Raw genomic sequence first — 17,363 nt, forward strand, 5'->3', positions numbered from 1 at the left:
TTAAATAAACAGGTTCTTGGAATCCGATAGAGGGTTTAGTCTTAGTTAATCAAATAAATCTTTAAAGAATATCTCCCTTTGTGGCTGAAATCTGGGAAGCAGTGGGAAGAAATTATCAGGCCACACAAACTGACCACCTACAAAGAGATCAAGCAGTGAATGATTATGAAAACAGACGGTTACCCAACCAGATTCTGCTTTTGATCAAGTAAGAAACGTACATGCCTGTGTTTAGTGATGGGGTAGTTAAAGCAGGGATTAACATTTAGCATGTGCAAATATCAGAGGGTCCCTTCCTCTTGCTCTTCTGCTGACCTCAATGGGCAGATGCACATTTATCTAGTTAAATTCCCACACATACGTGGGTGAAAACAAGACCATAAGAATATTATGGGGCATATTCTTCATTCAAAGGGAGTATATATTAGTAGAAAGTTAATAAGTTATGGAAATTATCCAATGGAATGGAAAAGATCAGAGTGGGAATGTGGCAATATGTTTTGATAACTGAGTTGACAAGAGAGCAATGTCCATGTTTATGAATATTTGAGATAGAGATGGACAAAGGTTGACAAAGACCAAGAGGGGACTAAAGTATTCAGAAAAGATCCAAGTGGGAAAGCTAGCTCTTTACTATTTGTGTGACAGAAAAGGTGGATTCCACTATAGCACGTAGTTTAAAATTTGTTGAAAGCTTTTGGGTATTAACAGAGCCTGCCATGCCAGTGGCTACAGCTGTTTAGGGCAAGAATTTAAAAATTTTAACCCAGTTGACTGGGGAGAGTGCTTACAACTTCTGTGATTAACTTGTCCTTGGAAAAACAGTGAGTTTTGAGGCAGACATATTTTTAAAAGTATTATTTAAGCTAAAAGAGTAATTTTTAGCCAAAGGGTATTTAGCAAATGAACTTTAGTGGTGGGTTTAAAAATACTTCTTTTCTGAGTTGATACTCACACATATTTTCTCCATTAGTGTGTCAAGAGAACACAGAACAAATTAATTTTCTTATGTTTTAACTAGCAACATGAAATAAAATACACAATTTAGGTAAGGATAAATGTCCAAAAGAAAAACTGAAGTATACTTCCAAGCAAAATTTATTAGATGTCTACTCAAGAAAAACACAATGACCTCTGCTTGTAAGAATTCAAAATCAATTACCTGAAATCCAGGTATGAATATTTTTCCTTTTAAAATCAGATACAGAGTAGAAACAGTACTTTTTCTTAAATATGACAGGCAACAGATATTGAAGTCTTCTCTCATAAATGGCATCAAAGAGAATTATTTATTTATCAGTAAATCTGCATGCAGTTGACTTAATTTCAAACCCAAAGCCTTGAAAGTATAAAGCTGATTGTGAATTTGATGGTAATCAAGGTGGTCTACTCAAAAATGCTTTTTTTACCTTCTTCCTAATGAAATTCCTCTGTAATCAGTATTTATGTACATTTCAATTTGGCTGCTAAGATCTTTTAAACTCATAAAGTTTTGCATAAGTGCTACCTTACAGAATCGCACTATCAAGGGGTGTGATCTGTGAGATAGGTAAAGGATATTCTGCTGAAAGTGTTTTAGCAAAGTTTAAGTGCAGGATAAAGACCAAATTAGGAAATTCCCCTGCTTTCTCAACAACTAAATAGTCTGTACAAAAAAAGAACAAACATATGTACAAAATTCAAGAGTCTATGTATTGTGAAAAGATTAATCACTGTCCACGGAAGAAATGCCATAAAAAGTTTTGTCTATAAGGTGCTCAAGATCCAAAGATGAATAGTTCTTATGCAAAGTCATAAGAAATAGAAAGCTAGTTCTCAGGGTATGTGTAATTCAGGCACTGTTAACCCTATTAAATCTTTCAGGTCCAATGTAATTTTGCAAATTTCTCCTTTAGGGCAAAAATATTACCTGAACGATTTAACATTGTCTCTAAAATGTGCCTAATTTTTTCCTAGGAAATATTTTACACATACCAGAAAAATCAGGCTCAACATATTCCTGTTCTCAAATGTAGGCAGGATTCTGGGTTCCACTGAAGAAAAATAATTATTATAGTAAAAATAATTGTGTTGATCATAATTCTTGCTAAAACCAGCCTTAATACTTGTGATGCTTCTGAAGTACTCTATTTCTACAAAATAGTATGTGGGATTCTTTTACATTTCCATAAAATGTACAACATATCATATGGATTATATGTTCTCATACAATCTCAAATGTGCATGTGTACACACAGTGAAATCTTACCTACTAATATTGCTTACAGATACTTTCAAGTGTCTATATTAGAATAGTTCTTTGCACCTCTAACACTGCTTTCATTTAAACTTTATCAGATAAATAAAACACTAAGAGCTCATTGTTCATGATGCTGATGATTACATTTTAATATAAAATAGCAATGCAACTTTACAACACAATATTTTTTTTCTGTAGTCTAGCTAATCCTCTTGTATTCTCATGATAATTACCAAAGGCTCTTATTCACTCACTGTTTGCACTTCTAAAAAGTACAAAAAAAATTTTCAGGAAAAGACTCCTATTTGAAAACTTACATTCAGTCAACAAAATCACACCCATCCAAATTAACTTTCCTACTCTTGCTTTAGATTTTGTAGTCACTGTGCATATAACAACATATAAGTGCAGGCAAACAATAGCTGAATTACAGTTGTCATATAGTGTAAACCAGGACACTAGGCAAACTTGTGAAAGGACAATATACTGCCAAGCTAAGAATGTGAAAATGCAAACCACAGCATTTTGGAATAATCAGTCTTCTGGTTGCCTGAGGGGAGACCATCTTCCAAAATTTCCAAGTATAACCAGGAGACCAGAGAGTATCCTGGAGATATTTTCTTTTTTGCTTTAATATTTTACCTTTTCTAAAAATAATGATTTCCTTTCTGATCCCACACTTTGACATTTCAAATTTTAGGGCAGGAAGCACTTTCACATGGATGCAAGTCTGCCATATCTCCTCAAGGTTCACGGAGGCAGTTATTCCGCTGGTGGTTTGGTGGCAGCAGGTGGGGATGGTGATGGCGTATCGGAAACTGTAAGGCATGACAACGAGAGGCCTGCAGGGATGTTTCAGGCAAGTTTATGCAGATGTGTTGCTGAAATGCGGCATAAATAAGGAGGGAGAGTGATTCACAGCCTCTTGACATAGTTTCCGGGAAAAGTACCAAAAAATTTGGTTCTTCTTGAGGTTCCTGAAAATAGAAGCAATAAATGAAAAGGTGTGACAACAATGAAATATCAGTTCATATATATAGACTTGCACACTTTCCATTTACAAGGCCTCACTAAGAGAGAAAGCCCTGAAGGGTTTGGATAGGAAGAAAGAAAACTCACTTTAAGACAGTAAGAAAAAAAAGCAAGCAATTTCAGTTGTGTTGCCTGATGTATTCATTGCTTCATAAGCATCAGTGATGTGCTTCTGGCTTGAAAGAAAAGCTCAGCCTTTTATTTCTAAGGGGAAAGACAATCCTGTGGGGGAAGTGGGTGGTGGAACTTGTCACCAGGCTGCTAAACAAGAGCAAGGAATAAGAAATCAATGTGGGACTGGCAGTGTGACCGGATAACTGGAGAAATGCAAGAGCCAGGGTTGCTTCAGGGCAAGAGGCTTCCTCAACAAGGGTGCCACATTAAGGCATTATCTGGGTCTGACAGTAGCAACACAGTTTTAGTATCTCATGCTTGAAGCTATGCCAGAGTCCTTAATAAAATATGGAAAATGTGAACAACTTACAAAGTCACTAAAGAAAAAAGACTAGCCACTACTTGTGTATTTACACGGGTGTTGGGAGCAGTTTCAGTCACTGGGCATCATGATAATTACCTTTGGTTTCAAATTCCATGATTTCTTGGAGACTTTTTGTGAAAGTCGGTGCACCAAGGGCTCACTTAAGATTTCTAGCATAATTAGAGCAAATAGGGTCTATCAAATTTCATTTCTCACCAAACTTTGGAATTTATCATCTTCATTTGATTACTCTCATTCTGCCCACCCTCCCTGCTCCATATAGGTAAGTCATTTTACTTTTCTTCTGGATGGGAATAATTATAAATAGAATCAGAATCTTTTTGCTGCAAATGTGGCCTCAGTTCTCTCATTTTCTCTGAGATAAAAACTAGCAGAAAAATCAACATACTGAAAGCAGTAAATACTGAACAGTAAAGATGTAATTGTTTATACATTGCTTATGTGAATGCAAACAGGGATTATACAGTGCATGTGAATACAGGAATGATTCAAAGACATTATGAATTCAAAGAAGGCTTGACTATCACAGTGAACCATGCAAGTGAGCAAACTCAAGCAAATAGCAGCCAGATGTGTCTGAAAAGGAATGTGCACGTACCCACAAACCATCCATCATCACACTTTTCCATCACATCAATGACATCACTTTCTCTGAGTTCCAGCTCATCTTCATTCCTAGGAGTATAGTTATACAGAGCCTGAAACCTTAAACAGGACAAGCGCATTTTAATCTCTTTTTTTTTTACATCTTTGTGAAATCGAACATAGTGCAATATTCATTTTATCTTTAACATTTCTATTCTTGTTAACATTTTAAGTAGTGCAAATCTTTGCTAAGCATATAAATAGAAATATTTCAATTTTTTATGGGAATGAGACTACCCAAATAACATTTTGAAACTTACAATGAAGAACAATTCATGGAAGATTATAATATTCATGATCTGGATGAAAACATGTCAACATTTGTAGGTCAGGCCTACATTTTAATTTTCCAGTTTTCTAAAGTTTGTTATTTAAATACTACATAATAGTGCAGAATACAAAATAAATGATATTTGTATCATTCAGCTATATATAAACAAGAAGGAATCATAATACGTATATATACATACATATATATATACACACACACAGATATATATATATATATATATATATGTATATGTACATATATACATAGTTTTTGGTACCAGGGATTGAACCCAGGGGTGCTTAACCATTGAGCAACCTCTCCAGCCCTTTTTTATAATTTATTTAGAGACAGGGACTTGCTGAGTTGCTTAGAGTCTTGCTTAGTTACTGAGACTGGCTTTGAACTCTCAATTCTCCTGCATCAGCCACCCAAGCTGCTGGAATTATAGGCAGGCATCACCACACCTGGCTGGAATCATAGTTTTAATGATTGTAATCATTAATAACTGAGGCTTGTAAAACGAATTTTTAAATCATTCTAATAGAGATGCACAAAATATCTCAGATACACATCTTTTAAATCATTGTGTGGGAATTACTATAGTTATTACATGTGATGTAATCTAAATCTAGTTGAAAGAGAATATTTATTAACTAAATCATTATAATTTGTTTTGTATAAGGGCAACTAATTTCATATTTTATAGATTAAAATTCATTTATAATTTCAAAAAAAAAAAGAAAGGCTTTTTTTTTTTTGGTCAGTAGACCTCTTTAAAGCAGATTAATTTTATAATTATGATCAGCACATTCTGAGGATTTAGAACTTGCAAATCACCTATGAAGCTGAGTAGATGTAGTCTCTGCTCAGTTAACACCAAGTCAGTCTCAAATAGTAGACTATGGACATAAATTTCTTTTTTATAATTGGTCCTGGAGAAATTGTGTTGTATTTAAAAATTTCCTTTGAAATAACTTTATATAAATAAGAATTACTAATACAATGCTATCATTTTTTTCCTTGCCTGAATTCTTTGAAAGCTATATTATGGTGATATTGATAAGTAACAAATTCAGACATCAAATTTGTGGTAATAAAATAGAATATATTTTAATGACTATTAGAATGGACTGGCATTTTGGAAAGTGAAGACAGAAATTATAACAGCTGAGAAGCTCAAAAATATTTGGTTTGCAGTAGACATAAAAACTTCTTCATAATATTACTAAATATTACCAGCACTGTGGGAGACAATTTTTTAAAAATTGGTGAATTTGATTCCGTTGCTCTTCATAAACATTATATAATTGTACTAACCTAAGAAAATAAGAAAAACATTCTAGGGCACTTTGGATTTCTTTAAGCCACCTTTAGAAACTTGGTAATAATGAATTCTGTTCAGGAACATTACTGATTTATTTCTAATTGCTTTATATGGTCAGAAAATCATATTTTGGTAGAATAAACAATTCTATTGCTTGAACTCAGATGTCAAGCAAGGAACACTGATCCACTGGCTTCCCTCTCTGTTGATGAACTTTTTCAGGTAGGTGGATATGGATAAAGTTGGCTCCAGGGAATTGTAGGAAAGAGCTGGTAAGATATGGTGCCTAAAAGCCTCTCCTAAAAAATCCTGTGCTGGTACCAAAGCTTGAAATTCTAATATCGGAGATTTCTTCCTTTATTGATACTTTGTCCTTGTAGCAAATTTATTTTAGCCATTTATGTTCTTTTGAGAATAGTCTTCTAGGTCTTTTGTTGTGGAAGGATTCAAATTGGACTGTGGCCAAAGGTAAAAAAAGGTAGCCAGAATCTCAGAACGGGTGATTAAAAAATGGACAGGTGTTAATGGAATCATCTCGTTTGGATGTTTGCCTGAGGCCAGCCTTAGCAGGAATAGTAAAATTATTTTGTTGTTTGTATTGACTTGGTTTTGAGGCTGGCAAGGTGAAGGAACGATACCTTCTATATATTTATGGGGGATGTTGGTTTCAACATGACTCCTTTTCCAATTTCACATCTGAAGGAGACAGTCATTTCTGGGCTGCTATTTTAATGGGTATATATTGTGTCTCTCACTTTGGGAAAACTGATTCAGTGATCAAGCTTCTCAGGCCTTTTTAGCCTTTACCCAGGCACATCTCCAACCACTTAAGGAGAAAGGCCTATTTAAGGCCACACACTCCAGCTGCTTGAAGAATCTCAAGGTCCCTAGAGCTAACAGACCAAAATTGGCACGAAGACCTACTTCAGTTTTGTGTGATAAAAGCCAGCACGCTTGTCAAAATTTACTTACCATTCTGATTTAATTAGACCACAAAAAAAAAAAAAAAAAAAAAAAAAAAGGAGCTTTATGGAAACATAAACAAACCTTCCGGAAATCCTCCTACCTCTGCTGGCTTTGAAAAATCAGTATTGCATGACAGGAAATGCAGTAATTACGATTAAAAATGTTGTTTTGAAAGATGTGTTGGTGAGATGAATGATGGTGATGGGGTCAGGGTGCCTCAAAAAGAAATTTGTCTTTATACAGGAAATGCTGAGCCAACCTAGAAACTCTCTGCCCATTTTTCTGTAACATATTGTACCAAAACTGAAGTGTAGTGACATGACATTATATTCCCACTTCTGCTCCAAAACCTAATTTTTAAATGAAGGACCTGAAGCAACACTCTGATAAAGACTGCAATTGAAATAGAAATTTAATAAAGAATGTTTTATAAATGTCCAAAGCAGGACTTGGGAAATGTGCCTTCCCCCACGTGTGGGCTCTCTGGTTTCTTAACAGTCAAATGACCACAATTGCCTATGACATAAAACAGTGTAACAGAAGACACTTAGTCATTCATAAACTCCTTAAAAGCTGTTTAAAAGAACATGTTGGTAATGCTATAAACCTAGACATCCCTGGAGGCTACTTATTTATTTATTTTTTGTGTGATGAGATCCTATTGTTTGCATTGATAAGAGAATGAACAGAAACTTTAGAATCACAAGTTACATTTGAAGTTTTCCAATTAAATGGGAATGATGATTTGTGATGAGGACTTTCCTTCAACAAGAATACCTTTCTGGCTGTACTTGGTGAGAACCAGTCTCCATGGGAGATGAGCTCCGAAGAGGATGCTTTTAGTAAGTTTCAGGTCTAGGGTCTCCAAGGAGCAAGGGCTTGGTGCTGCTCAAAATACCAGGCCTACCCATGACAAGTCTTATCAGCCTGCTCTGTGCAAGGTAAGCAGTGCTGGGAAAGAAGGTTGCAGGCTCACTCTGTAGGCCCAAACTGTTCCTTCCAGGGGTCTTGCTCCTGACTCAGAATAGGCAGGAGCCAGTAAAAGCGGATGACCTCTCTCCTGGGTGAAATGGGGCAGATTCTCACAAGAGCGATTCTTAAAGGCAACGTGTAATACCTTCAGAATTAATTAGCTTCTGTATCAAAAAGGAGAGGGAATTTGAAAGGCATATTCCTGGTGTCGTGGAAGTAATACCATCTAGCTGAATGACAGTGTTTTAATACTGCCATTTTCAAAACACACTTCTAAGCATGTAACTTTGGAATGATGGTATTAAGGTAGACTTTAAGTCTACTTTCCATCAAGTAGGAGGAAAAACAATATTAGGACATTTTGTGTGTCTTTAAAACTGTAGTGACTAGTTACGTAACCAGCAAGCAGAGAAAGAGACAAATTTATAAATCTTAGGAATCACTGCAACATTGGAAGGTTTCTCTAGTGCATAAATGAAAACCTTCTCTGTTTTCTTTTAAGCATTGCTTTTGATCTGTGTCATAAAAGATGAAGACCACTGCACTTACTCTTAAGTTAGGAGATCTCATGTTAGTTACTTTGATCTCTTTCACTTGCAAAGTTGTACCATACTCTGTTTTGGTACATCAGTAGTCTATGTTGTGGGTCAAGGTTAGTCTCGAATTTAGAAGATAAGAAGAATACTTACGGTTCCCCCCCACCTTGAATGTTTTCATGAGTAAACACAGGACGCTGTGGCTGAAATGAAATGATTTTCAATGTAATCAATGTTTAAACTGGTACTAATTAAAAGATAATTTGGATAATGGTATGGTACTTTTCTTGACATTTAATATTTCCTGTTGTAAAAAACCAAGAGGAAGGAAAATAACCACCAAATAAAGGGTTTCTGCAGGATTTGTAATTAAAATATTTTGAAGGGTGCTTTAAATTAAATCAAAATAACCATGGTTCAAATGTTTTGAACACATCCACAATCTAGTCTGCTCAAGCTTTAAGAATTCAGGGTTTAGTCCCATTGATTTTTCAAAGGTCAGGAATATGGCAAGAACGTGGACATCAAACCACTAGAATAGGCAGGATGGACACCTTCATTCAACCTTATTCTCTAGCGTTTTCTCAAACAAGCAGAAAGTAAGCCACAGTTAGCTTAACAGCAAAATATCCACATTCACTCCATAAACTTTTCCTTCACAGACAACATTTTCACATACAGTACAGGTGACATCCCATGCTACATTTGAAGTAACATTCTCTGTTCTCAATGTGGAGAAGGCACATGCATTTTTAAAATGAGAAACAGAGAACTTTTAATAGAATGCAACAAACAATATCCAGGTAACATGTAACATTTTACCTTCGAAGAGAAATATTGGTAGAAATTTCCAGTGCACTGAACTCTCAAAAGAGTTTCCTTTCTTTTTAAACTAAGCATCAAGACCAGTATCTGTAATAGATACTTATAATATTGGAAATGACAAGCCTCAGCATCCGATATAGCCACATAAATACTTCAATGAACGAAAGTTAATACATTTGTTGAATATGTAAAATTGGTGTCATTGACTACTAAGTGTTACCTTTTTGGGAGAGAAATGCATGCAACTCATTCATAACACATTTCAAAAGTATTCTCTTCTAAATGACAGTTACATGGTGAAATAACAAAAGCAGAGTTTGCATGGCAGTGACTCTCTAATGACTACTGAATTATTGTTACATTCATGTCCTAGACATCAGGACCAGTTCTCAGGTCCCCAGAGGTACAAATAGAATATTGATAGGCTGAAAAGGTTTTCCTGCAGATTGTCCATGGAAACACCACTGGTGCATGCTTGGATAGTGAAATCTGGGATTCTTTGCACTCCATGATCAGTCCCCTTCCGAGAAATTGTTTATCCAGTCTCTTCCTATCCAAGCTATCTATCTGGCTAGACTACTAAAATGTCAACTTTTAAATCTATTAACTCAAAGCAGTTACCAACAGTATTCTTAGAGATTTCACTCAACAGTCCATGCATGTAATAACTAAGTGTGGGTAAGATTACACATGAATGACTGAAGGCCATAAAATAGTTTATTCCTATAAATCAATATAAATTTGTTAACAGTATATCTATTATTAAAATTATAAAACATTATTTTAAGAATGATTAAGATTAAACCATTTCCAGCCATTTTTGATGATTTAATTCAAAACATTAACTCAATTTAAATATATAAAGAGGAAACTGTAAGTCATCCATAAACCTATATTTTACATTTCTTCAAGTTCTCTTCTAATTCAATAGGACTTTATATATGTAAACAATCTTAATGTTGACGTAAGAGTTGTCTATATTAATGTCACTAATACTATGTAATAACTTCCAATTCTTCTTTTTTTGTTTTCTTTTTCCTTTAAATGACTGCAGAATGTGTTCCCTCACCTATGTATCTATATATTAATTTTTTAAACCATTTGTTTCTCTTTTTCATTTTTGAAGTTAAGATCAGTCTAATCTTTTTTCACTATTATACATAACAATGTTATAAACATTATTATTTAAAAAGTTGTTTTCTTCTTTTAAATTATTTTTTAGAATACATTTCCAGGAGTAAAATTTCTGGTCAAATAGTATGTATTAAGGCTACATGATTTGGAAAATGTCCACATTAACCACTCAAAAAGTACTGTGTATGCTTTACAATGCCTACTATGCTGTATTTTAAATAACAACCATGATAGCTACTATTCCTCACAAAAACATTCATAGCACCATTTGCAGTGTATGACAAAGAAAAATTAAGATAAGAAAATATAATTCTTTTCTTAGGAGAAACAGTTTTGTAAAATATGTTTTATTATGCTCTAATGATGGCATGCCTGTCCACATATTTAAATCATTCTAATATGTTTAAATTGAGTAAAAGCCATTATAAATGCCATTTGTAAGTGGCATTCAGAGTTTGGTGAAACTCCTTGATCTAACTTCATTAAAATGAGAATACCACTTAAAAAAATCAAGTTATATTGAATATAAAAACTTTACTTTCAAAGTCTGTATATCTCCATCACTCTAATTCTACCAATTCAATTCCTCCAATTCAACCTGTTTCTTAAATCATTTACATAAACTGTTCCTTTGACATCTGGAAACATTGGGCTGTTGCTGTGTGTGGCTCCCTTAGTTCTGTAGGCCTCAGCATGTGAAGAGCTTGTGTTGCTGGCCGTGTCAGTCAGTAAAGTCCTTGCTCTTTACTCTGTTTCTCAGTGTGTCTTTTTCTTCCCTCACATCCTTCAAAACTTGTCCCTGCCTGCCCATCTTTCTATACTGTTTATATACTGAGGCCAGAATTTCTCACAGCCTTTATTAGCAGAGAAGTTGTGAATCTCTCTGTAATGGTAGGCTTTAAAATTTTGCAAAGCTTCCTTTAATAAGAATCACCCCCATGTTAATGGATAACTTAGGACCCAGTTTTGAGGAAAGGTAACTACCATTTCTAATTAATTAATAAATTAATTTGTGTGTGTGTGTGTGTGTGTGTGTGTGTGTGTGTGTGTGTTGCTGGGGATCAAACCCAGGGCTTTGGGCATGCTCTGTCATTGAACTACATCACCAGCCTATAAATCAGTTTATTTTAAAGGTATTTGACCAATAAGTAGTGGCATAGGAAGTCTTAGGATTAGTTATTTATGAGGGCATGTTTATGTCTGTCTGGGGCATTGACTACTTACTCTATGAGCTTGGAGATGCATTTCAGCTTTCTTATCTCTAACATCAATGAGTTGGATGAGATGAAGATTGATCTCGCTCCCCTCAGGGAACTCATAAAAGCATCCACCTCAGCTATGCAATGGTGCCTCTCATCAACCTTAAGCATTTAGTTGTCAGAGAGCCCTGACAAGTGACATTTATTCATTAATTCTCACTTGTCCTCATCATGTAAAAACAATAATGGCATAATTCAGCTTCATTTTCAGATTAGCAAACCAAAACCCAAAGCTATTGGATAATTTCTTAATATGACAAATAGATTAAAAATGAAATGGGATGATAATTTTTACTAACCCTCTTTATTGTACAAAGTATTACTAAGACAGAACAGATGGCCCAACTTGATTAATCAACATCTTTATTTTGTCCCTGAGATGTTTATGTTTTATGTGGATATCCAAGCAAATTATGTCAGGAGATCATCTTCTGCTCAGTGTGCATGTACCCTAGGATTGGTGCCATATCTGCACTTGATTGCCTCCTAATGGTGAGCAGGGGCAGCAACACGCTAAAAGATGTTTTTGCCTTTGGTCAGCTCTCACCAAATTCCTTCAGCCTGGGTTAATTTTGAAAGGATATTTTAAAGACTATAGAACCACGTGGAACAATCACCTGTTTTCCTAACCACGCCCTTCCCTTTCCACATTTTAAATTGTTGAGAAGGAATCACTTGTCAGCCACCAATATTTTTGGTCTATGTTCATTTCTATTTTAACTCTCTGCCCAGGCATTTCTATTACTCATAACTTCTTAACAGTGCTGAGATAAATATAGAAGAATATATATTTGTGACATTCAGAGAGGCTTACATGAACTGTGGGCTTAAGAAGATGGCTTTCAAGTTAACACATTACAATCACTATGCTGGAAAATTTGACCAAGAACTGTATCATGCCTAAATTTCCTTGATGACTCTTAAAAGTAGAATAAAATTTAGAAAATCCAATGTAGCACCATGGTATTTTCATGACACCCTAATATTTAATTTTCCCTTAGCAATGTAACAATCCTTTTTTTCTCTTTTAGTGTAGTTATTTTTTAATGCTGTCAAAGATAAAAGACAGTTTTTAAACACATGCTACTTTTCAAACCAGGATCAGCCATAAACCACTGCTCATAAAGAAGCTGGTTTGACCTATCCTAGAAACTCTGACATCAGTAGAATATATACTTTCCCATCTCATGTGAGATATACTCTGTCTGAAAGACAATCTATTTATGCATCTGTGAAGGTATCCCTGGAGGATTCTCTACATCTTGTATGAGATAATTCTGAAAATAAGGATGAACTGTTACTTTAAATATTAATGTGCAAAATCCTTTGAAAGCATGATACATAGTTCTAAAGTTTTTAAGTCAAGTTTTTCCCAGAAAATGTTAATTGCAGTATTTATCAACCATAAATGGCTGACAATCTCCTAATAGCAGTACCAAGTTTATGTTTACAGACTTACTTTTCTTTCTTAAATTATGAAAGTAAAACATAACTTTGCATAAGTGGAAAGAAAATAGAATATTTATGGTCCACATAAATGTGTACCCTAGCATATAAATGCATAAAAATGTAAAAATCTGGCAAAGAAAAAACTAGCAGTGACTCAAAGCATACCATTTCATTGACCCATGGGAATTTATGGGTGAGATCTATTCATTTTGGAAAAAACTTCCTTTTTTTTGGCTCTGGGAGGCCATTTAAAGGAGTCTAAGAATCTCTACAAATTGACATTCCTCTCTCTCTATGGCAACATAAGTCTGCTTCAGCAACAAAACAAGGTCTCACTGTGCAAAGCAAAGGGGGGAAGAAGCACAAAATGGCGTAAACACATAAAAGCATCTATATTTTAAAAAATGGAAAAGGAAAACTTAAAAATCAAGCCTTTGGGAACTTGAAATGCAGAGCCACAATTTTGTAATCAACTAGATAACTCAATCAGGGTCCGTTAAAGTAACAATAGTGAAAGGAATCCTGACGCATGCATAGATGAGAATTCCCAAACTCCTTGGCTGCATTCCCCAGACGTGACAATTCCATTTAGAACCCATTCATTCTAAAGTGCTGCAGATGTTATAGAACTAAGCAGTTAAAGGGATAGTAATTGGACCTTTAAGTTTGATCAAAGCTGTCAAGAAATTGGGAATATATGGACTCCAGAGAGCAATACCAGGGAGAAAAGGAGCATTGAGTGAATGTAGCACTTGTCACCAGAGCAACAAAACATTTTGGAAGGCAGCTATGTTCACCTCTACACCACCAGCACAAACAAAACATCCTGAACAAGGATCGCAAATTAAAATAATCTGAACAAACTGACACAGAAGCTGACGTCACTGAAAGCACGTGAGTTCAATATATGATTGGCAGCAGTTTGGGTTTTTGCATGATAAATAGTGACTAGAAAGCAGCAATTTAGTCCAGAAACATGAGACAGATGTAGAAAACCACACACATATTATTGCCCTTAATCGTATTGTGGGGAACCATCATGTCTTTTTGGATCTGGGAAACCTGACACACACAACAGGGAAGGACACTACCGGAGGTCTTAGGTTAGGATTTTCCTGTTGATCTGATTCCACTGCTCATCATCTCAAGGGTATCTCCAGCCCTATTTCAGTGCCAGATCATAGCAAAGACGACTATGGAAGAGCCAGCCTGCTGAGAGGGACGGTGGCCAGGACGGCTGCCACAAGATGAGTGCAATCTGACCCTACCCTGTGGGAACTGCTGACAGGTGAGCCGCAGGATCTCTTAGACATCACTGGGCTACGAGGAGGTTTACCCAGGACAAATATCTCGCTTTTTAAATCAGCCTGGAAAAGCCATAAGAAGTTAGTTAGTTCTCATCTTCATTATACAGTCTCAGGAGGAGTTTTCCTGTTTTGGTCTTTCCATGCACACCCCGCATGCCAAATTCCTGAATATCAGCAGAGCAGGAAGGGTTAAGGGTCTGCAGTCAGCTGTTCCAAGGACTCCACACAGTGTCTACACTCCAGGATCAGTTGCTGCATTGATATGGGGCTCAGAGGCACAGCAGAAAAAGAATTAGAGAGAGAAGCTTGCATGGAGAGGGTATTTGAAAGCAATGTCCATGGCTATGAACACAAAGTAAGGATTATTGTCTTAACAGAATACTTAACAATTGGGTTCAAAATACCCTCAAATCTGACCTGTTTTCTTTGTGCTTATTGAACAGATACAAAGTGAGATGGAAACTCATCAAATTTCATGGAAAGTGTCAAAAGGCAAAATTTTCCAATAACATGTATAAGAAGAATTTTTTTTAAGGTGAAATATAATTAAATACTAAATATTGTCCTAACTAAAACTTGACTGTTTTGGTATTCTTTTCAAGGTAAGATCTTTACTGTGACAGTGAAGAAGCTGTGTGGGAGTAGGTTGTAGGAAGGCCAGAATCTAGCAATGTAGGGTCTGGCATTTGATTTGGTTTAAAAGACCTTTAGTAGAACTAAAAGACTTTTAAATAAAGCATGTGGCTTTCTCATTTCTCATTTAGGGGAAATTTCATAATTACTAGTAATAACTGACCTCAAATCCCTAGTTTCTTGGGATGAAGTGAGCTTGGCATGTTTGCTGAAGGGTGGTGGTAGGGAAAGTTTAATGTTCTCTGATATCTATTCTCTTCTTTGTCTTCAGTAGTGGGACCCAGGGCACTGGGCAAGTTCATGGTCATTGTGAGTGAAGATTACATTTCCCAACCTTCTTTGTACACAGATGTACTTGTGTGGTAAGTTCTGAAAGATGCCATACAGGTAATTTCTGGATATTTCCTGGGATTTTTGGTAATTGTGAAGTCACCATACCAGTCTGGAATATTCTACGTTTATGTCAGAAATGTATTGTTGCCAGGTTTAAGCTGTAACAATTTTGAGTTTTCTGGGACTGCAGGTTATTCTGATTTTGACTAACATAATGTTCATAATATCAGCGCGCACAGAGGAAAAAAAATAACGTGGACAGCAACAGCTAAATAGATCACTTGAACATACTAGAAAGAATCAGAGCCTGATTTCATGTAGGAAATTGTTTAAGGGGTTCAGATTGAATGGGATTGCTTTAGGGTGATGAGACTTTGTTGTGGGACCATAGGAATTGAGTTTCTTGGAAGAAACCCAAGAAAAAATTGTTCTCCATATTCATTAAGTGCTTCCATTGCAATTTGAATCCACATTCTATAAGTCTCTTCTACAAAATATTCTCTAGGATGGAATTAGAAGCTCATCTCAGAGATGAACTGAATTTTATAATAATTTTTATTATAAAAATTCATTAATTTAAAAACATGCTGAAAAGACTAGGGAAAAGTCTTGGATTTGAATTAGTTATACATCAAACTTATAACTTGCTTATCTTTCAACATTCTATAATCCATAAAATAGAAGTACATTGTACTTTTATGGAAGATTATGGATTGTGCATGACAAATTTTTCATGGTTTTAGAAAATACTTTTAAAGAATAAAATGGCATTGAATTAACATACCTAAACAATGGCTGATAGGGGTTGATAAAAATGTTATTGCAAATATTTCATGCATTCTCTGCTGTACTTATTAAAATTATTAAAATTATATTTTCTCCTTGATTTTAGTGCTAAATTTCTTTCTTTGCAATGAGTGTAAAATTTAGAGTTGATTCAATTTGCATTTATATTTTCTAAGCACAAATAACTTCAGTCAACTTATATTCTTTCTAGGAGTAGGAAAGTAGATTTATAAGATTTAAAAAAACTCAATTGGAGATTAAAAATCAACATTTGCTCCCCAATATAAGATAAAATAGTACAGAAAAAAAGAGTTTCTCTGGAGTTAGTTATTTTATGTAGCTGTTAAAGTATTCTTTTGATATCTCTGTTCTCTCATATCAGCCTATAAGCAATGGGAACCTAAAGAATGTATGAGATGAACTAGGTTTTTGCAGAATAAAACTTTCTAAATTCTAGTTTTGTCCTTGATGCTACAAGATTATTATAGTATTTAAATTTTTTTCTAATTATTTTCTGCCAGCAAAGATAAAATATCAAGAACAAAGAGCAATTAATCTTTTAAGTATTTCAGTTTTCAAAAGTTCCTTCCATACCAAAGGTGAATTCATATAGACAGGCTAGTCTGGTGGATGGACGTGGTAATCCAGATGTTGAAGGTTATATAAATGGCACTGTTCAGGAGTTGGAGTTTCCTAATATGAAATCTTGGCTCTACCAAAGCTTTAACTTTCATCTGCAGAGACTCTCATTTCATGTTCAAAAGACTAAATATGAGGATGAGTTATTATTTGAAGTCTGTCACCTTTTGCCAAAAGGGAAATGTTTCAGGATCTTTCTGAGCACAGAAGCAAAACTCTTCTGTGATAGACTGATTTCAGGTTGTGATTGTCATTTTTTCTTTCCAAGGCCAGTCACTAATTTGGTTAAAATTTTTAAAATATATCATCCTAAGGAAGAGTTAAATACTATCAGAGTTGCCAGCCTGCAAGTGTCAAAGATGGCTGCTGTGTCAACTGCGACAGTAGAATCATCCTACCCACATCCTCATTTAGTTCACCTTTGTGGAAGGTCTAGGCACAAGACAGTCAATGACAAAGACCATTCTGCTCTTAGGCTCTGCCATTCCTATTGATGTGTGGGAAATGATGAGAG

General features: G+C 35.2%; 1 protein-coding gene across 39 annotated transcripts in view; it reads right to left on the reverse strand.

Annotated features, from left to right (window-relative positions):
* Positions 1 to 1,080: 1,080 nt before the first annotated feature.
* SORBS2 (sorbin and SH3 domain containing 2) overlaps positions 1,081 to 17,363 on the reverse strand; it is a 203,373-nt gene continuing 187,090 nt past the window's right edge. For 18 of the 39 annotated variants that reach the window (XM_079141879.1, XM_079141875.1, XM_079141881.1 and 15 more), the window contains 4 exons: positions 14,420 to 14,518; positions 8,638 to 8,687; positions 4,369 to 4,475; positions 1,081 to 3,216 (listed from right to left, as the gene is read on the reverse strand). In XM_079141879.1, coding sequence (XP_078998005.1) covers positions 3,155 to 3,216; positions 4,369 to 4,475; positions 8,638 to 8,687; positions 14,420 to 14,518 — 318 coding nt within the window. In that variant the 3' untranslated portion in view covers positions 1,081 to 3,154. The remainder of the gene's footprint in view (positions 3,217 to 4,368; positions 4,476 to 8,637; positions 8,688 to 14,419; positions 14,519 to 17,363) is intronic. The other 21 variants (XM_079141899.1, XM_079141907.1, XM_079141888.1 and 18 more) reach the window with 3 other exon arrangements.

The sequence above is a fragment of the Sciurus vulgaris genome, assembly GCF_902686455.1.
Source record: "Sciurus vulgaris genome assembly, chromosome: 5".
Classification (NCBI taxonomy): domain Eukaryota; kingdom Metazoa; phylum Chordata; class Mammalia; order Rodentia; family Sciuridae; genus Sciurus; species Sciurus vulgaris.